The sequence below is a fragment of the Salmo trutta genome, chromosome 3, assembly GCF_901001165.1.
Source record: "Salmo trutta chromosome 3, fSalTru1.1, whole genome shotgun sequence".
In the NCBI taxonomy this organism is placed as follows: domain Eukaryota; kingdom Metazoa; phylum Chordata; class Actinopteri; order Salmoniformes; family Salmonidae; genus Salmo; species Salmo trutta.
The window spans coordinates 57,154,953-57,177,007 of NC_042959.1; the positions used below are offsets into that span (position 1 = coordinate 57,154,953).

Consider the following 22,055-nt stretch of genomic DNA (forward strand, 5'->3'; position numbering starts at 1 on the left):
AGTGCATACAACAAAAGAAATGGAGATGGGGCTAAAACAACAGAAAAGGGATCAAACAAATTGAATTTGTGGAAACTTTTTTGAGCATAAACAAATTTAAAGGTACATTTAAACAGTATGGTCCATTTTAAACATTTTAAATAGCCTGCATTATTCACCTGTGCATTTTTAGTTTCCTCATAAACCAGGTTTCTGTCCAACCTTTTTATGCGAGTAAAATGTCAGATAAAAAATATCATGACAGGCCTGATGGAAACAGCACATTTGTCGGTAAACCTTCCAAATGTGACAAAACACGCTTGACAAGGTAGGATCTTTTTTTGAGTCTAAAATAAATTATGCGAGAAATGACAGTGGAAACACCTTTATGCGCAAATATTTATATAATAAACATATCGAAGAAAACATGGAGTCACACAATGATATAGTGTGTGGTCCTCCCATTACGACTAAGGGAAAGCATGCAGTTTATTAGTCTACAGATGAAGTAAATTATGACAAACTTCACAGGGTGGTGAAAGTGCACGGTGATGAGCTCAATGCTCCTTTCCAATAAATATTAATGGTCTTATTCTGGTAATATGATGATTGATGCGCTTGGCTGCTGTTTGACAAATACAAATACCCTTCTGTCCATAATAATCTCATCATGTAGGCTATACCCTAGCTGTATCTGCGAGCTGTTATATCGGCAGAGTTAAAAATGGAATGGAAACACATTTAACTTCTATTGTTTATTTGGTGCATAGGAATTTAACCACAGGAGTTGTTTTATGTGGACTAGATCATCACACACAACATTTTACCCACAAGTCAATTTGATGGAAACATCTCTGGTGGGAAAATGCACATTTTGTTTTTATGTGTATTTTAGAAAATTTGCATGAAAACCTGTTACCAATTGGATGTAAACCTAGCTACTGAGCTGATTTGGTGAAATTCCACTGGCAAAAACTACAGGAAAGAAGACAATTACTCTGTCACCAGTCATTGTGTGTCACTTTTGCCACATGAACTGTTCTTCCAGGAAGAAATCACAAAATTATCCCATAGGCTAATAGGCACATAGGCTAATGGAATTTCCTACAATGTTTTGTTTGTGTAGTATTTTATGAAGTAAGTGAGTGAAGGAAAATATATACCCATTTATTTTATTGATGAAATAAAAATAATTATTCCAAAAGATCCCACTTGTCAGACACTGGTTGAATACAAATTGTTTCCACATTGTTCCTGTGTTTTTAATGTTGGTACAAGCTGTTTCTGGGAATATGTCTTTCTGCATGCACCTAAATGTTAATCTATGTATTTAGATATTTGGCATCTACACAAGCAGCCAGTTATATTCACCACAAATGGAAGTGCTCCCCATAACAGAAGACACTGTGGGCCACTCTGTCTATCTAGTGATGAAAAGGAAGCCTGTTGCTGGGTTTCAGAGTCTGTTTTCTGGAGGAAATAATAACACTCCAGAGAGGATAACACTGATAGATGTGTTTTTATGTGTCTGACCTGCCCCTGGAGATGTATCAGACAGACACAAAATATACATTTAAAAACTTTTATGTCTCTGAAACCTGTGTTTCATCTGGGGATAACTGTACAGTCAGTCAAAGAAGAGAGAGGATATACAGTAAGAGAGAGGATATGAGAGAGAAAGAGCGTTCACCATTCTCTTTACGTAAGAGAGAAAACTAGTGTCTGGTTGACATATGGTTGAAAATATATGCATTAAATGCAACAATGTTTACAGTGTAATACAAAAAGAAACACGACTGCATATCAATTAAATGTTATTGTTGCTTTTTGATCCCAGAAACATGGCAAACGATGATTGAATGGTAGCCAACCTCTGAGGGTACAATAGCAAAGAAACAAGAGTTCATGCCTCGAAGACAAAGCTGTCATCATACTGAGGGTGTTATTTTGTGTGTGTGTGTGTGTGTGTGTGTGTGTGTGTGTGTGTGTGTGTGTGTGTGTGTGTGTGTGTGTGTGTGTGTGTGTGTGTGTGTGTGTGTGTGTGTGTGTGTGTTTGTCCTCTAAGGTATCAGTGGTTGGCTGTCTTTAGGGTTCCTCTGATCTGCCCCCCTCTCCCAGCCCTGGCGTATGCGGGTGATGGTTCGGTCCACACAGGGTGTGATGAGCAGCAGCTTGAGTAGCAGCACCACAGAGGGAAGCACCAGACACAGCATGTAGCCCGGTGGGGTGTACCACTTGTAGGTGGAGGAACTCAGGAATCTGTTCCAGCCGTACAGGTAGGTGTGCGCCGTACACAACAGCAGAGTCAGGTGACCCAGCTTGGACTGGTGGGGGAGAACATAACACAAACATATGAACCACACACACACACACACGCCAGGCACGTGCACAGATAGAGTTCTAAGGAAGTTTGAGCACCTGCCCTTTTGCTCTCCTATGAGAAAATAAACTTGCATACGCCAGGGCTTGTTTGAATTTGTCTATTTTCTCTATTGCTATTTAAATAAATTGCCCATCAAACCTTGCTAATTTCTCCTTTTTTTATTTTGGAAAATGTCCCCTCCCCACCCTTCTGCCCCCAGTAGGCCTGAGGCTGATGCAGCAGCAGAACATACTCCAATCACAGGTAAAGTCTAGTTAGATAGTTATTCTGTTGAAACAAACTAACTAGCTAGCTAACTACCTCCTTCTACATTCACTATGATCAGCTGATATCCCACCCCTCATTGTCCTCTCTTTGAGCAGTAGGCTATAAGCTTGCTTACAATGGCGTTAGTGGGATTTGCATAAAATAAAGGTCTACTCTATGCTTTTCTATGGGGGTCTTTTTTCACTTTGAGCACGTCCCATCCAAAGGTCTGTGCATGGCCCTGACACATGCACAAGCACACCCAAACTCACACACTCACACACAATTATCTTAAATATATAGTTTAGCTTTAGGATAGCCTATTGAACATGCACGCGTTTATCCCAGATAGGGCTAATAACACTCTAGGCATTGGAGCTGTGCAAGGAGAAGCCTGGAGAAACCTCAGAAACAGGCTGGCCAGATAAATCTCCCTTAATTGACCCTTAACTAAACCTCACCCCAGAATATTAGGCAACCAATCGCAGTGCTCCGTTGGATAGTGTTTTTTCTCCAATTTATGCTTTGGCCACAAATACTGGTATAGGATGAGTCAACAACCTTATCTTGTTAAGAGTTAACAGAACATAAACTTTTAAAGTGAGATTTTCACTGGACAGTTACTTTAAAACACAATTTAAGATCATCCTAAGTGGTTTTCTCCGGAAATCCCGGGGGGGACGGGTGGGACACGACCCCCCCATCCTGGGAAAAATATGATTTGTCCCCCCAATATATCACTGAAACATAACTATGTAATTTAAATAATATTAATAATACGCAATGAAAGCAATTGTGCTGATTATAGACACTTAATAGCGCGTTTTTAAGTTTCAAAAGATTGCAACCCCCCCACCCTTTGCCTCACAATGGTTTGATCCACTGCCAGTTCCTTAGTTGGCAAGGTAACAGAGGGGTCGTATCCACTGTCTGAAAGGCACTCAATGAACGTAACTGACGTGAGGTTAATCCAGTCAATCGCGCACACACACTAGCTGAATATGCAGCGCTAGCGCGCAAATATTAACTATTAAGCTAGCTAGTACCTATTCCATTTATGTGGCCTCGTCAAAGATGGAATCTTTGCTATCGTCAATTTATTCCAAGATCAGCATGCAGATGATGTAAGTTAGTGCTTCAAAGTCCCTGTGATAAGGTTACCGATAAACTGAAGTCCAAACTGAACAGAACTACACTCTCTTCTACCATTGTCTTAAATATATTTAATGGTCTCGTTGTAAAAGCTAAATTGTCGCAAGGGAACTTTTATTTATTTATTTTATTTCACCTTTATTTAACCCGGGTAGCAAAGATTATAGCAAACACCACTGAAATGGAATTGGTGCGCGCTAGCTTTCCAAATTCAGCTATTGTTGGAAGCCAGCCAATATGAAACAAACTATTAAAATTACAAAAGGTTGCAGCATATGTTGTGTAAATGGTGAACTCATACAGCTGTCAATTCTTGTCATTTTAATCCGTTTCACATTTGCTAGCTACCTTTTAGATGGAAGCCCAAATAGAATGATAAAAGATAAGATGATAGAAGCCCATCTCCTACTGTAAATAACCTACACACTGTGTGTGTGTGTAGCCAGCCAGCCAGGTAGAAAAATGGCAGAAAAATAAAAGACGGACATCAGAGTATTTTTCAGTACACCAAAACGCAAAGTAAGAACCCTAGTAGCCTAATATCTCAAAGACTAGTTGATAAAATGTTCATAAGAAAGAAATGAAATTCTAATGGAAATGTTTCACAATGATGTCATTAGGCAGAGCAGGCAACAGATGGCACACAGACAGCAGAGTTGGGGACAGATATGCAGGGACAGACTGGCAGAGACAGGGAGTCTCAGGTAAGTTTGTTGAGTCTTTGTTTGGCAACATTATGAAAGGTTCTCAATTTTTTTGACTTAAAATAAAATAGGAACATAATTGGAAAATGCCATGGATACCCCCACTCTCAACTTAAACTGGTGACTGAACTAAGATTTGTTAAAGGCAATGGTATTGCTGTTGTGATTAGTTGTGTAGTTTTGGGTACCGGTAGTTAGGAGTACGGCAAACACCTTATTTCTTTGGTTCTTCAATATACATTTACCATATTACAATGTAGGCTATGTGTTACAGCACTACTTTTGGTGTCCCCCTCAGGAATTGCTCTTGAGAAAATTTAATGTAATTGTCCCCTCCAAAGATGATATCAGATTTTCGCACCTGCCTTCACAGAGACAGACCTCCAGAGGTGGGACCAAGTCATTGTTTAACAAGTCAGAAGTAAGTCTAAAGTCTTAGCACTCAAGTCCCAAGTCAAGACCGACAAGTCTCAAGTCCTAAACTTTAAGTTTCGAGTCCTAAACAAGTCATAATGTGCTCTTCACCAAATGTAATACCATTTCATATTTTTAACAAGAGTAATAGTTAGTATATTACATTTACGCAAATCATGAATGCTTTTAAAAATATAGATATGCATTACTTTCCATGGAAATACATGGGTTGCCATTAGAAAGTCCCATGTCCCCCCCCCCCCACATAGCGATCGACTATCGAGGATCACTATGGGGCGCAACCTTAACACACACACACACACACACACACACACACACACACACACACACACACACACACACACCCTCTCTGTGTGTGGTTACAGTAGGCTAACGTATGTCAATGGTTTTAGGAACAGCAATAACATCAGGCAGGATTTAGCTAGTTGGTGCTCAATCTTGGGTGCAATGAACACGTTCCCACACTGACTGATTGTGTGGAGGCTCATTGATTTAATGTTACGTTAGCCTACATGCTACACTAGCAAAGTTATAAATTATATAGCTGTCGGCTATATTCGCCACGACTTATCGCTCTTTGTGCAGCTTCAAATGTCGAACAAAGTTGGAAGTTGTTGCGCCTCCGTCTGTAATTTTCTTCCTGCATGTTTTGCAAGTTGCAATTTGTTTTTTGTTGATACAGCGAAGTCTTTATATCCAAAAATAATAATTTTGGATATCATCTTTCCAAATGCTCCATCTGAATTCACCCGCTGACGTTCCTCTGCACTGCCAAGCGCAACTTTTTATCTGCTGGCACAATTTGATTGGCTGCTGTCCGATACAAATTGTAATCTGTTAAATGAAGAGTTGATGCGCTGCACACTTTTTTTAATAGCATCATTTTTAATATTTGGGCTTGGGGGGGTATCAAGTCAGGTCGAGTCAAAAGGCTCAAGACTCACACACACACACGTACACACACACACACACAGACAGAGGCGTCGGGCCAATATGCGCACCACAGATTTGTCCTGTTTAAACATTTTTAATAATATAGTTTCTCTGTAATACTACTAGCCACCTAGCAATTTTAGGTTCCCAATCTCATAACCTCATATATAGCCACCAATAAGTTATTTCAGGCTATCAATCAAGTTAGTGTAGCTAGCTTGTCTAAATATCTTAGCTGGCACACCCGCTGGCAAGGTTTCACCCGGATTTGAGCAGAGATGCAGAGAAATATTTAGTTTCTTAAAAAAAGACTAACCAGTCAGACAGCTCAAGAGGTATGCTTAGATATTTTACATATAATTAAGTATAATGATTATGGTTCCAGATTACAGGAAACATCTGTTTCAGATGTTTGATAAATGCCAAATTCTCCAACTTCAGACCCCCAGCCCGGACTATCACCAAGCCATCCTCAGACACTGTAATTTGTGTCCCCTCAATTTCTGGGGGCGGATGATGCCCCTGCACATACATCTCTAGGTGAATTCTCCTGGCCTGTTCTAATATAATCCTCCTAAATTATATCTGATGAATAACTTAACATTTAAATCACTGCACCAATTTGAGGGGAATTAATGAATTAGAGAATGAGCCAGAGTTTCTCCTTATTATCCCCAGCACATAACCTCTGGCTTGTCTGCTGAAAATCAGATTACTTTCCTGGAGTACTATTGCATTCTGGCCTGGATGTTGGCTCTGCACCCCGCATGAATACGTCAATAGGGGAAATACCGAAGGAGATAAGTGTACAAATTAGGGCTGGGAATTGCCAGGGACCTCAAGATACAACATTATCACAATACTTAGGTGCGATACGAAACGTATTGTAATTCTCACGATTCTATATGTATTATGATTCGATACTTTGATTTGATTGTGATTTGACGTTCCAAACATATTATTCACTATATGTCTGCTGCAGAGAGACAAGAGAGAGCATGAGAAAACGTTTTATCAGTCATGGAGATAAAAGGGCTGAAAACATTGTCTCACTATTTCAAAAGAAGATGAGAACAATCTATAGGATGAAAAATACCAGCGGTACAGCCGACTAGCGCTAGCTAACGCTACCTAGCAACAAGAAAAGGGGGGGGGCAGTTACAAATCAATACTTGGAGTCAAAGTATCAATATAATATAGTCCAAAATAATATTGCGATATTTAACTGTATCGATAACCCCACCGCTAGTAAAAATGGCCAGAAAATGAGTGCCTCGCAAGTGTGTCTGGCTTAAGCATTCAGTGTGACCGGTCCTGGTGATCCCACCTGTACGAAGCTGAACTCCCTCCAGCTGAGAGAGTTAATGACGGAGGGAAGAGATGTGATTCCCAATAGGACGTACAGGCCAAATCCCAGAATTCCCAGGGACAAGTAGGAATCGTCATGCCAGGCCGTTGTGGTATCAAACATTGTGGTCCTGTTCTCTCTGATCTGGGGGAGAGAGACAGAGAGAGAGAGCAAGAGAGAGAAGAGAAAGAATGTGAGAAAGAGGAAGCGTGAGAGCAAGGGAGAGGCGTATCCAGTATAATCAAAACCAGTGCCTGAATCCTGCTATATACTGTAGGTGTGTGTCCAATGTACAGATGTACTATATGAGCTTAATATGACCAGTATTGTGTCACAGCAAAATAATCCTGCAGCAACAGGATTTTAACGTTTTGTCCATTTACACTTTTCCGCCAATGTAATGTTACTTGATTGGTGGCTAGGCTATTAGCTGGCCAAAATTAGGCTACATGAAAAGTGCAACACTGTTAAGACATGCTCCGGAACTTTGGTGTTTTTGAAACCTCCTGCTTTGGGCTGGATGTCTCAATGTGTAGTTCATACATTCATAATCAATGAGCAAAATTACTTTCTTACCACAATTAGCCACGAAATACTTAGTTTGAAAGCGACTGTTTTCTTGAACCTGTACAACGCCATTTTCCCTACATTTCCCCCATATGGGCCAGCCCCCTGGCAATTTGAGTTTTAGCCAAAGAGCCCCTCACATTTGAGTGACAGCTAGCAAGAGGCCTGCCCAGCATCATCCAATGAGGTTGCGTGGTGGGCCCAACGGCTCAGTGCCCACAGCAGAGAGAGAGAGAAACCAATGACGTGGTGCACATATCTGCACAAATGTAACATAGTACACGTTTTTGGGGACCACTTTTGGCTCATGAGTGCTACGTTCAGAACTACTAGCTAAAACGTATACAAAAGTTCAGGAGAATCTCTTTAATGTAACCATGTATTAGTGTGAATTTTTGTAAATCTTGCGGCGCAGGAAAATTCTCAGCGACAACAAAGTGGTCAAATTAAGATCCTACATCTGTACACAATTTTGTCTACTCACTGTTCACTGTTTTGAAAGTGTTTCATTTGGTGTTACAGCTAGGTAGCTGTTCTTACCAGAGAGACAGTGTGTTCAGTGACCCAGAACATCACAGAGTACCTGAGAACAAAATCAATACTTGCTTTACTAAAAACTAAAGGAAGATACATGCCACTGTGTGTGTGTGTGCATGCGTGTGCATTTGAGTGTGTGCTCCACTGACCGTATGGGTATGATCAGTGTATAGAGCACGTGCAGAAAGGCGAACCCCAGCGACAGTAGACCCAGCTGTTTCCTGCACAGCATCCAGCGATCCAGCCAATTAGGGAAGCGCCTGATGTTAAACATACATAAACACTTATAATCAACATAAATACATATGCAACCTCGTGTGAACATACATGCATGCAAACACACACACACACACACACACAGAGAGGTCTGACCTGTACTTGGTGCCTCTGTAGAGCTGCAGGAAGGAAGCAAGGACACCAGGCAGGTAACAGAGAGACAGCATGATCAGAGACACGATGGGACACACCTGGAGAGAACACACACACATCTTAAACAGCTGGTAACACACACAGAAACAAACAGAACACAAACACTCAGAGGGCCTGTGGGCCAGTACCTGGTTGGCCAGTGAGACCATGATTCTGAAGGAGATGTCTTTGCCCTGGGTGACGTATGCATAGATGACGTATCTGATCAGCAGGTAGAAGAAGAAGGCAGCACTGAGGCCAATGGCGATGCGCAGGGGGAGCCTCCACTGGGGGAACAGCTGTAGGGGGAAGTCCTCCAGCTCCCGGGCCACTGAGATAGAGCCCCGGTCCAGGGCACTGAGACCCAGCTTGGTGGCTACCGCTATCACCGCCTCCTTGGCCTCCGCACTTTCCCCGCAGATATACACCTAACATATAATTATGCACATACAGTGGGGTCTGAAATCATTGACACCCTTGATAAAGATTAGCAAAAATGCCTGTACAAAATAAATCATTCAAACACTGAGCTATATTGTATGCTCCAAAAAAATGGGAAATTATAATATTTTGTACTAATACAATTCCTGAGAGAAAGATATTTTGTTTAACAAGTAATAAAAAAAAATCTCAAAAAGTTATGGGTCAAAATGACACCCCTGTTATCAATACTTTTCAATAGCTCACTTTGCGAGGATAACAACACTGAGCCTTTTTCGAAAATGATAGAAAAATGCAAATGACTGGAGTTTGCTAAACGGCATTGGTACTTGGATTGGGACATGTGCTTTTGTCAGATGACATGACAATAGACCTCCTTGACCGAGCATGCCAGTTGTGGATTTGGCGTTGAAAAACAGAAGCATATACAGAAAGTACTTACATTTACATTTTAGGCATTTAGCAGACACTCTTATCCAGAGCAATTGGGGTTAAGCGCCTCGCTCAAGGGCACATCAACAGATGTTTCACCTAGTCAGCTTGGGGATTCAAACCAGCAACCTCTCTGTTACTGGCCTAATGCTCTTAACCACTAGGCTACCTGCCACCCCATACCTAATGTTAAATATTGTGGATCTTTGATGTTATGGGACTATTTCATCCTCGAGCCCTTGTTAAGGTCAACGGCATAATTAACTTAACCCAGTACCTTGACATTTAGCAAAAAACCTGGTTGCCTCTGCCAGGATGTTGGAACTTGTCATCAAGTGGATCTTCCAGCGAGACAATGACCCCAAACACTAATAAAAATCCACAAACAAATGGTTAATTGGCCCAAAAGAATTGCTCTGAATGTGTTCTCCAACTCATAAAACACGTTAGAAAAATGCTCAGTGTATTTATCCTCACAAGGGGAAGGTACTAGAGTATTGAAAACAGGGGTGAATTTGCATTGAATATAGCTCAGTCATTGAATTATTTATTTTCATCAGTCTTTTTTGCAATTTTTTTTGCTCAAAGGTCCCAATAAATATTGATCGGTTGGTATTTGTACTAATTCAACTAACTGTTGTGGTTTATATTTGGCGGCAAAACAAATAAAACAATTTTTTGTTTCTTTTGAAATAACTCAAATATTATTTGGTTTTCTGAGAGCTGAATTTGAATATCAAAGAAAAGTATTGCCTTTGAAAACTCTATATTCAACTACCCAAAGTATTTGAAAAGTTGGTATATTCAAATAAAATACAAAATAAAATAAAAATTCCCAGGTTTGGTTTGTGTGTGTCACCTTGTGTGTGTGTGCATGCTTCTCTCTACAGAGGATGCACAATACCGGTTTCTAGTTCCAGAATGAAGATGTTCTTATTTAGCACAGAGGGGAGAAAGTAAAATCAACATGCTGACAGTCAAAATGTATAGTGCCTTCAAAAAGTATTCCACCCCTTGACTTTATCCCCATTTTGTTATGTAACAACCTGCATTTGTCATGGATTAAATTGAGATTATGTGTCAATGGCCTACACACATTACCCCATAATAATGTCAAAGTGGAATTATGTTTTTAGAAATTTTAAAAAATGTATACAAAATGAAAAGCTAAAATGTGTTGAGTCAATAAATTATGGCAAGCCTTAACAAGTTTAGGAGTAAAAATGTGCTAAACAATTCACATAATAAGTTGCATGAACTCCCTCTCTGTGCAATAATAATGTTTAACATGATTTTTGAATGAGTACCTCATCTCTGTACCACACACTTATTATCTGTAAGGTCCCTCAGTCAAGTTCAGTAGAGGAGGAATAATGGTCTGGGGATGTTTTCATGGTTCGGGCTAAGGCTACAGCATAGAATGACATTCTAGATGATTCTGTGCTTCCAACATTATGACAACCGTTTGGGGAAGGCCCTTTGCTGTTTCAGCATGACAATGCCCCAGTGCACAAAGTGAGGTCCATACAGAAATGGTTTGTCGAGATCGGTGTGGAAGAACTGGCCTGCACAGAGCCCTGACCTCAACCCCATGGAACACCTTTGGGATAATTTGGAACGCTGACTGCAAGCCAGGCCTAAACGTCCAACATCAGTGCTCAACCTCACTAATGCTATTGTGGCTGAATGAAAGTAAGTCCCTGCAGCAATGTTTCAACATCTGGTGGAAAGCCTTCCCAGAAGAGTGGAGGCTGTTATAGCAGCAAAGGGTAGACCAACTCCATATTAATCCCCATAATTTTGTAATGAGATGTTCAATGAGCAGGTGTCCACATACTTTTGGTCATGTAGTGTACAGCATATAGACTTGAAACTAGTAGCCAATTGGTTTCATGGGCATGGCTTAAACCTCGGTGTGTACCTGTCTGTTGGCATCTGAAGGTCCATTCTGCAGACTCCAGGCAGACAGAGTGTTGAAGCCTTTAACCACCTCAGCTCCAGGAACCAGACTGTTCAGGTACATATAACCACATTTACATTATATCAACATATAAAAACATCCCTAATTAACAAAAAAACATACACATAATAACAACATATACTGTATAGCTCTCACCTTTGCAGGTACTCTGCGTTGGCCTCTGGGTACTGATTCTTTCTCAGGTTGTTACTGAGGTCCACCAACACCTGCAATTCAACATGGCATCAAATACACTGATTCATACAATATATTGGCCAAATACACTGGAATATACATTCTGTTGGCTAAATACACTGGAACATAGAATATATTTGCTAAATACACTGGGACACAGAATATATTGGCTAAATACGCTGGGACATACATTATGTTAGCTTTACAGTTGCATGCTGACAAAACAGATATTCATACATATAGCAGAAGTAATAAAACATATATGCTACCTTTCCCTTTAGCTGATTGGCCAGTGGTACCAGGAAGTCGTAGTGTTCTCTCTGGACAGCGATGAAGATCAGATGGGCTGACTGGGCAGCTGCAGCATGACCCAGGACCTGCATAAACATCATCAACATATTGATACACACTTAAACACAAATACAATATATTAACATATACTCCTTCAAACATAAACAAATATATTGAAATACATTTACAACACAGTAAAAACACATATCCACATTTAACATATCACCACATAAAACCAGATCTACTTTATTTTGTACCTGTGCTCCGTGGGGTAGGCGGCTGCTGCTGTGGGGCCGTCGGCTGCCGAACACCACACCGTACCCCGCCTGCAGCAGACGCAGGCCCAGAGAGTGCCCCAGGTCCCCCGTCCCAAATACACACACCCTCTCACTCTCAGGTAGGGCAGGGTCAGCCTCCATCATCGGAGACAGTGACACACACTCACTCTTCTCCTCACTCCTCTCCTGACCCGTCATGCCTGAACAGAGACAGGCAAAGACCTCCTTGAGTCGCGGATAGAATAAACAGAAAATGTCAAAGAGACCAAAGAGTTTAAAATACCTTCCTGAAGTTGCAATCACAGAAAAGGTACATTCACATAAATGGATCTCGCAGGATGAACGTCCCTTTCACCTTGTTAAGTTCTTCAGCAGACACCTCCTCTAGATGGAGTTACAGTACTGTCCAGACAGAGCACTGTCAATCAATGATAGGACAACTTACTGCAGTTGAACTCCTGCAATGAAATGTTCTCTGCATTACATGTTCCAAAACAATGGTCTTCAGAGTTGGAGCAGCTCCTCTGAGTTATCCAGATTAAAGTCCTAACTGACTGACTGAGATACTACAGACTGAGTCTCTATTTGTGTCTGGGCTCCTGGTCTGAGGAGGGAAGGGATTAGTCTCTCTGCCAAGCTGGAAACTTTGTTGGAAGAGGAGCGGTGTGTTTTTGCTTCTGTGTGTGTGTGTGTGTGTGTGTGTGTGTGTGTGTGTGTGTGTGTGTGTGTGTGTGTGTGTGTGTGTGTGTGTGTGTGTGTGTGTGTGTGTGTGTGTGTGTGTGTGTGTGTGTGTGTGTGTGTGTGTGTGTGTGTGTGTGTGTGCACTCACTCTGTAGTGTCTCTGAGGAGTGGCCAGTGGTTTCTGGGAAGCAGGAAGGTTACATAATAGTGGAATAGTCTGTGCTCTATCATGTCTGTGCTCTAATCATGCAGAAATATCAACATGAAATACTTATTTAAAACAGTATGTATTTTGCAACAAGAGTTTACTAAATGGCATATGAGCACAGGTCCTTTCAAAGTTCAGGACAATAACACAACAGCTGATGCACTTTGGTTTGTTGTAATACTACCATCTTCCTAAGCTGCCTTACCTCAGATAGCTTTTGTTCAAAGATGAGACAACATTCCATTGTGTGCAACAATACGCTTGTAACTACAAAAAGTAAAGAATATGAAATACCAGAAGAAATTAGTCATCACCATGAACAGTGTTTCCCAAATACAGCAGTTGGTGACCTTGAGTTCAAATGTTTCTTTAAACACTGGTTTCATCACAGCAAGAGCAATCTAAATGCTTGAGGTGGATCAGAGCACAGAATAATTAGTGAACCCAAGCTTTAGACTGGGCCTAGTTTACAGTCACCCCACCCCCTCGCTCATCTTATACAACTACTGCTGTACACACCTTTCCTATTCACATAATGTCTATGCACACCATTATATACATATACACTGAGTGGACAAAGCATTAGGAACACCTTTTGCTCACTGAACAGCCTCAATTCGTCAAGGCATGGACTCATGGTGTTGAAAGAATTCCATAGGGATGCTGGCCCATGTTAACTCTAACGCTTTCCACAGTTGTCTCAAGTTTGCTTAAATCTTTCATCTTGCCCATTCACACTGAATAGCACACACACACACACAATCCATGTCTCAATTGTCTCAAGGCTTAAAAATGCTTCTTTAATCATTTACACTGATTAAAGTGGATTTAACAGGCGACATCAATAAGTGATTATAGCTTTCACCTGATCAGGCTATGTCTTTCTGTTTTGTACACTCAGTGGATGTACTTTGTGTGTATATATATATATAGAGAGTGCATTCGGAAAGTATTCAGACCCCTTGACTTTGTGCACATTTTGTTACGTTACAGTCTTATTCTAAAATAGATTCAATTCAAAAGATAGAATTTGTAGATAATTGACCCTCTTTCTGGGACTTACCCACAAACAGGACCAAGCCTGGCCTGTTGAGGAGTGACGGACTCCATCCTAGCTGGAGGGGTGCTCTCATCTTATCTACGAACATAGACAGGGCTCTAACTCCCCTAGCTCCACAATGAAATAGGGTGCAGGCCAGGCACCAGGCTGTTAGCCAGCCTGCCAGCTTAGTGGAGTCTGCCACTAGCACAGTCAGTGTAGTCAGCTCAGCTATCCCCATTGAGACCGTGTCTGTGCCTCGACCTAGGTTGGGCAAAAGTAAACATGGCAGTGTTCGCCTTAGCAATCTCACTGGAATTAAGACCTCCTCCATTCCTGCCATTATTGAAAGAGATTGTGATACCTCACACCTCAAAATAGGGCTACTTAATGTTAGATCCCTCACTTCCAAGGCAGTTAAAGTCAATGAACTAATCACTGATCATAATCTTGATGTGATTGGCGTGACTGAAACATGGCTTAAGCCTGATGAATTTACTGTGTTAAATGAGGCCTCACCTCTTGGTTACACTAGTGACCATATGCCCTGCACATCCCGCAAAGGCGGAGGTGTTGCTAACATTTACGATAGCAAATTTCAATTTACACAACAACAAAAAACTGTTTTCGTCTTTTGAGATTCTAGTCATGAAATCTATGAGGCCTACTCAATCACTTTTTATAGCTACTGTTTACAGGCCTCCTGGGACATATACAGCATTTCTCACTGAGTTCCCTGAATTCCTATCGGACCTTGTAGTCATGGCAGATAATATTCTAATTTTTGGTGACTTTAATATTCACATGGAAAAGTCCACAGACCCACTCCAAAAGGCTTTCAGAGCCATCATCGATTCAGTGGGTTTTGTCCAGCATGTCTCTGGACCTACTCACTGCCACAGTCATACTCTGGACCTAGTTGTCTCATGGAATAAATGTTGTGGATCTTAATGTTTTTCCTCATAATCCTGGACTATCAGACCACCATTTTATTACGTTTGCAATCGCAACAAATAATCTGCTCAGACCCCAACCAAGGATCATCAAAAGTCGCGCTATAAATTCTCAGACAACCCAAAGATTCCTTGATGCCCTTCCAGACTCCCTCTGCTTACCCAAGGACGTCAGAGGACAAAAATCAGTTAACCTGTCACAAAATACTTCGTGCTGTTGTAAGGAGGACCAAGGCGCAGCGGAAGTGTGGATACTCATATTTTAATTTTCAAAAAAAGGAGTAGAGCATCCACTGAAAAAAACAATAAACACCACAGTGACAGTTTTACAGGCATACAAAACGCAGTGTAAAAACAACCACCCACAAACCCCAGCGACAAACAACTCCTACATATATGACTCCCAATCAGGAACAACGATTCCCAGCTGTTCCTGATTAGGAGTCACAAGAAACACACAAGACTGCCACGTCCTGACCCCCAAACTACTACCACAGCTCCATCTGCTGGTCAGGATGTGACAGTACCCCCCCCTCAAGGTGCAGACCCCGGAATGCACCTAACCACAAAAAAAAACACCAACGAAAAAATCCCCAACAAAACCCATAAACACTAACCCTAAACAATAAGGGAGGGAAGGGAGGGTGGCTGCCGTCACCGACGGCACTGTGCTACACCCTCCCTCCCCAACCCACCTATCCTGGAGGTGGCTCCGGTTCTGGCCGTTCCAGGCAGTCGGGCCACTCTGGCAGTTCGGGGCAGTCTGGCCAGTCTGGCAGCTCGGGGCAGTCTGACCAGTCTGGCAGCTCGGTGCAGTCTGGCAGCTCGGGGCATTCTGGGCAGTCTGGCAACTCGGGACAGTCTGGGCAGTCTGGCAACTCGGGACAGTCTGGGCAGTCTGGCAACTCGGGACAGTCTGGGCAGTCTGGCAACTCGGGACAGTCTGGGCAGTCTGGCAACTCGGGACAGTCTGGGCAGTCTGGCCACTCCGGCGGTTCGGGGCAGTCTGGCCACTCCGGCGGTTCGGGGCAGTCTGGCCACTCCGGCGGTTCGGGGCAGTCTGGCCACTCCGGCGGTTCGGGGCAGTCTGGCCACTCCGGCGGTTCGGGGCAGTCTGGCCACTCCGGCGGTTCGGGGCAGTCTGGCCACTCCGGCAGTTCGGGGCAGTCTGGCCACAGTCTGGCCACTCCGGCAGTTCGGGGCAGTCTGGCCACTCCGGCAGTTCGGCGCAGTCTGGCCACTCCGGCAGTTCGGCGCAGTCTGGCCACTCCGGCAGTTCGGCGCAGTCTGGCCACTCCGGCAGTTCAGCGCAGTCTGGCCACTCCGGCAGTTCAGCGCAGTCTGGCCACTCCGGCAGTTCAGCGCAGTCTGGCCACTCCAGCGACTGTTGACTGGCGGGCAGCTCTGGTGACTGTTGACTGGCGGGCAGCTCTGACGACTGTTGACTGGCGGGCAGCTCTGACGACTGTTGACTGGCGGGCAGCTCTGGTGATGGTTGACTGGCGGGCAGCTCTGACGACTGTTGACTAGCGGGCAGCTCTGGTGACTGTTGACTGGCGGGCAGCTCCGACGACTGTTGACTGGCGGGCAGCTCCGACGACTGTTGACTGGCGGGCAGCTCTGGTGATGGTGGACTGGTGGGCAGCTCTGACGACTGTTGACTGGCGGGCAGCTCTGACGACTGTTGACTGGCAGGCAGCTCTGACGACTGTTGACTGGCGGGCAGCTCTGACGACTGTTGACTGGCGGGCAGCTCTGGCGACTGTTGACTGGCGGGCAGCTCCTGCGACTGTTGACTGGCGGGCAGCTCCTGCCCCGTCACACAGCCCTTGTGCCCCCCCCTAAAAAATTATTGGGGGTGCCTCTCGGTCTCCCTTACCCGTCGTGTCTCCCAGTCCTCGCCAGCCTTCTTCCGCTGCTTGGTCCTGTGTAGGTGGGTGGTTCTATCACAAAATACTTTGTGCTGTTGTAAGGAGGACCAAGGCGCAGCGGAGGTGTGGATACTCATATTTTAATTTTCAAAAAAAGGAGTAGAGCATCCACTGAAAAAACAATAAACACCACAGTGACAGTTTTACAGGCATACAAAACGCAGTGTAAAAACAACCACCCACAAACCCCAGTGACAAACAACTCCTACATATATGACTCCCAATCAGGAACAACGATTCCCAGCTGTTCCTGATTAGGAGTCACAAGACACACACAAGACTGCCACGTCCTGACCCCCAAACTACTACCACAGCTCCATCTGCTGGTCAGGACGTGACATAACCACCTAACTGAGGAACTCAATTTAACCTTGCGCAATACCCTAGATGCAGTCGCACCCCTAAAAACTAAAAATATTTGTCATAAGAAACTAGCTCCCTGGTATACAGAAAATACACCAGCTCTGAAGCAAGCTTCCAGAAAATTGGAACGGAAAGGGCGCCACACCAAACTGGAAGTCTTCCGACTAGCTTGGAAAGACAGTACCGTGCTGTATCGAAGAGCCCTCACTGCTGCTCGATCATCCTATTTTTCCAACTTAATTGAGGAAAATAAGAACAATCCAACATTTATTTTTGATACTGTCGCAAAGCTAACTAAAAAGCAGCATTCCCCAAGAGAGGATGGCTTTCACTTCAGCAGTGATCAATTCATGAACTTCTTTGAGGAAAAGATCATGATCATTAGAAAGCAAATTACGGACTCCTCTTTAAATCTGCGTATTACTCCAAAGCTCAGTTGTCCTGAGTCTGCCCAACTCTGCCAGGATCTAGGATCAAGGGAGACACTCAAGTGTTTTAGTACTATATCTCTTGACACAATGATGAAAATAATCATGGCCTCTAAACCTTCAAGCTGCATACTGGACCCTATTCCAGCTAAACTACTGAAAGAGCTGCTTCCTGTGCTTGGCCCTCCTATGTTGAACATAATAAACGTCTCTCTATCCACCGGATGTGTACCAAACTCACTAAAAGTGGCAGTAATAAAGCCTCTCTTGAAAAAGCCAAACCTAAAAAACTATCGGCCTATATCGAATCTCCCATTCCTCTCAGAAATTTTGTAAAAAGCTGTTGCGCAGCAACTCACTGCCTTCCTGAAGACAAACAATGTATACTAAATGCTTCAGTCTGGTTTTAGACCCCATCATAGCACTGAGACTGCACTTCTGAAGGTGGTAAATGTCGCCTTTTAGTGACGTCAGACCGAGGCTCTGCATCTGTCCTCGTGCTCCTAGACCTTAGTGCTGCTTTGATACCATCGATCACCACATTCTTTTGGAGAGATTGTAAACCCTAATTGGTCTACACAGAAAGGTTCTGGCCTGGTTTAGATCTTATCTGTCGGAAAGATATCAGTTTGTCTCTGTGGATGGTTTGTCCTATGACAAATCAACTGTCAATTTCGGTGTTCCTCAAGGTTCCGTTTTAGGACAATTATTGTTTTCACTATATATTTTACCTCTTGGGGATGTCATTTGAAAACATAATGTTAACTTTCACTGCAATGCGGATGACACACAGCTGTACATTTCGATGAAACATGGTGAAGCCCCAAAATTGCCCTCACTGGAAGCCTGTGTTTCAGACATAAGGAAGTGGATGGCTGAAAATGTTCTACTTTTAAACTTGGATAAAACATAAATGCTTGATCTAGGTCCCAAGAAACAAAGAGATCTTCCGTTGAATCTGACAATTTGTAACGTGGGTCGTCTAAAGGAGACCAAGTCGCAGCGTGTATAGTGCTCATATTTACTTTTTAATGAATACACTTCAACAAAACAACAAAACGACCGACAACAGTTCCATCAGGTAACACACACAAAACGGAAAACAACTACCCACACCCACACATGAAAAACAGGCTGCCTAAGTATGGCTTCCAATCAGAGACAACAATAGACAGCTGCCTCTGATTGGAAACCATACCTGGCCAAACATAGAAAACGAAAACATACAATTAGAAATCTAGAAAACCCACATAGAAACAGAAAACCAAAAACACCCAAAACACCCCCCTGTCACGCCCTTACCACTCTACTATGGAAAATGACCTCTTACAAGGGTCAGGACGTGACACAATTAATCTTGATGGTTGCACAGTCATCTCAAATAAAACTGTGAAGGACCTCAGCGTTACTCTGGACCCTGATCTCTCTTTTGACAAACATTTCAAGACTGTTTCAAGGACAGCTTTTTTCCAGCAATGTAACAATGCAAAAATAAGAAATGTTCTGTCCAAAAATGATGCAGAAAATGTAATCCATGCTTTTGTCACTTCTAGGTTAGACTACTGCAATGCTCTACTTTCCGGCTACCCAGATAAAGCACTAAATAAACTTCAGTTAGTGCTAAATACGGCTGCTAGAATCTTGAATAGAACCCAAAAATTGGATCATATTACTCCAGTGCTAGCCTCTCTACACTGGCTTCCTGTTAAGGAAAGGGTTAATTTCAAGGTTTTACTGCTATCCTACAAAGCATTACATGGGCTTGCTCCTACCTATCTTTCCGATTTGGTCCTGCCGTACATACCTACACGTACGCTACGGTCACAAGACGCAGGCCTCCTAATTGTCCCTAGAGTTTCTAAGCAAACAGCTGAAGGCAGGGCTTTCTCCTATAGAGCTCCATTTTTATGGAATGGTCTGCCTACCCATGTGAGAGACACAGACTGTCTCAACCTTTAAGTCTTTATTGAAGACTAGGTCCTATGATTGAGTGTATGATTGAGTGTAGTCTGGGTTGCCCTTGTGCCCCCCCAAAAAAATTCTTGGGGAGGCCTCTCGAGTTTCCTAAACTCTTCCATCGCCCTGGAAACGCTCCTTCTTAGCTATGCCCACGTCCATCCTTCCTCCTCGTTCCTCTGCTGCTTGTTCCTTTGGTGGTGGGTAGTTCTGTCACGGGTTAAGGAGGACCAAGGCGCAGCAGGTATGTGAATACTCATATTTAAGTTAAAAAAAGTAGTAAAGTATGCACTGACAAAACAAATAACACGACAGCAACAGTTTGCAGGCTAATCAAACGCAGTGCAAAACAACTACCCACAAAACCCAGTGACAAACATACTCCTACATATATGACTCCCAATCAGGAACAACGATCCCCAGCTGTTCCTGATCAGGAGTCACAAGACCAACACAGAACATTCCCACACACACACAAGACTGCCACGTCCTGACCCCAAAACTACTACAACAGCTCCATCTGCTGGTCAGGACGTGACATTCTCTCTCTCGGAGGACCTGAGTGTTATGTATGGTACGACGTGCTGTACGTGCAGATGTGCGTTCTTCTACAGCTAGGCTAGATATAACATTGGCGACGAAGATGGCTGAATTCAGTTTACCACCGCCGGCACCATTCCTCGCCGTGCCTGGCGAACCTCCAGTCCCGTGGAATAACTGGCTTGATAGCTTTAACACTTATCTCGAAGCTATGGACTTTTCTACAATCTCCGACAAGCGGAGGACAGCACTGCTCCGTCACTGCATCGGTACAGAGGGACAGAGGATTTTCAGAGCGCTTGGATCGGCTCCTACATTCACTGCTGCAGTCAGCCTCCTACGGAACCACTTGGCCGGGAAAGAGCGTGTGCTCCTCCGACGCTACCGGCTACGGAAGAGACACCAACGGCCGGGTGAGTCCATTCAAAGCTACGTGGCTAATCTGAGGGATTTGGCTAGCTCTTGTAACTACGGGACACTTCAGGACGAGATCATCAGGGATCAGTTGATAGAGGGAACGTTATGTGAAAAGACAAGGGAGAAACTGCTTTTGGAATTGGATAATTTACAACTAGATGGAGCTATTAAAATAGCACTCCAGGTTGAAGCGGCGTTGGAATGCTCTACTATGCTAACAGACAGATCTGCAGCATACACTCGGCCCCCAGCCATTCTCACACAGCAGCTTCAGCCCGAGCAGGCGCACTACAACGATCATGCGCTGCGCATGGCCTCCCACGTTGATAGCTGCATGGACACAGACACCGGCATGCCCGTGCAGCAGGCACACAGACAAACGAACAGAAGTAGCTGTGGCAACTGTGGGGCTAGCTCTCACAATTCAAGGGCTTCAAACTGCCCAGCCCGTGGGAAAATATGCAAGAACTGTTCAAAATACAATCACTTTGCGAAAGTGTGTCGTTCTGCCCCAATTACTAGCTCCACCCAGCACAGGCCCTTAGTTCCATCTCACTCTCAACATGAACGCACGGAAATCCGAACTGTCTCCACCAACCATGTGTCATTCAGGACATGCACTGTGCAGCTGGGTGAGGTGGGTTTGCCTTTGCTGCTGGATACTGGCGCTGCGGTGTCATTGCTCAACCTTGCCACTTACTACAAGTTTTTCAGTCACCTACCACTCCAACAGCCCTCCACTGCCCTGTGTGGGTACGGTAGATCCAAGATAGACATTGTAGGCACCCTCCAGGTCCCAGTACACTACGGCACCAAGCATCTGCCATCATTCACATTTCATGTTGCAAAGCGGGGTGCCAACCTCTTGGGCCTCGACCTCTTCACAGGCTTGGGATTCACGCTGAGAGATGACAGTGGGTCAGCTATCCACCAGGTTACCTGCACATGGCAACAGAACTAGCCAACTCTGTTTGATGGACTGGGCTGCCTCACAGCCTTTACTCACAGGCCCCTAGTGAATCCGGAAGTGACCCCAGTCATGCAGCCCCTGCGGCGCATTCCCTTTGCACTGCGTGATGACGTCACAAAAGATCTCCAGGCACAGTTGGATGCAGGCATCATTGAGCCAGTCAACGCTGCCCCCTGGATTTCAAACTTAGTCATTGCAACCAAAAAGTCAGGTGGAATCCGGACCTGCGTGGATCTTCGTGCTGTGAACAAGGCCGTTGTCCCGGATAAGTACCCCTTGC

At 43.8% G+C, this 22,055-nt stretch overlaps 1 protein-coding gene across 5 annotated transcripts; it reads right to left on the minus strand.

Annotated features, from left to right (window-relative positions):
* Window positions 1-719: 719 nt before the first annotated feature.
* Window positions 720-12,913, minus strand: LOC115180351 (metalloreductase STEAP4). 5 transcript variants are annotated; one of them, XM_029742385.1, is made up of 11 exons: window positions 12,735-12,913; window positions 12,269-12,514; window positions 11,990-12,097; window positions 11,682-11,752; window positions 11,487-11,574; window positions 8,842-9,120; window positions 8,657-8,751; window positions 8,434-8,544; window positions 8,288-8,330; window positions 7,160-7,324; window positions 720-2,303 (listed from the first exon to the last, which is right to left on the minus strand). In XM_029742385.1, the coding sequence occupies exons 1-11, from the start codon at window positions 12,768-12,770 to the stop codon at window positions 2,040-2,042; spliced, it is 1,506 nt and encodes a 501-aa protein (XP_029598245.1). In that variant the 5' UTR covers window positions 12,771-12,913; the 3' UTR covers window positions 720-2,039. The 5 variants fall into 5 exon arrangements, with proteins under 5 accessions (XP_029598245.1, XP_029598263.1, XP_029598270.1 ...); XM_029742403.1 differs by having other exon boundaries at window positions 12,269-12,489; window positions 12,735-12,912; XM_029742410.1 differs by having other exon boundaries at window positions 12,269-12,489; window positions 12,645-12,782.
* Between the last annotated feature and the right edge of the window lie 9,142 nt (window positions 12,914-22,055).

Bases quoted from the DNA above. Each gene is read 5' to 3' on its own strand.
- LOC115180351 (XM_029742385.1), bottom strand. From the start codon at position 12,770: ATGCAGAGAACATTTCATTGCAGGAGTTCAACTGCA. The intron at 8,331-8,433 runs GTCAGTGGAGCA...TTTTGTTCTCAG, and splicing joins ACACTGATCATACCCATACG to GTACTCTGTGATGTTCTGGG. The intron at 7,325-8,287 runs GTAAGAACAGCT...TCTCTCCCCCAG, and splicing joins CTGAACACACTGTCTCTCTG to ATCAGAGAGAACAGGACCAC.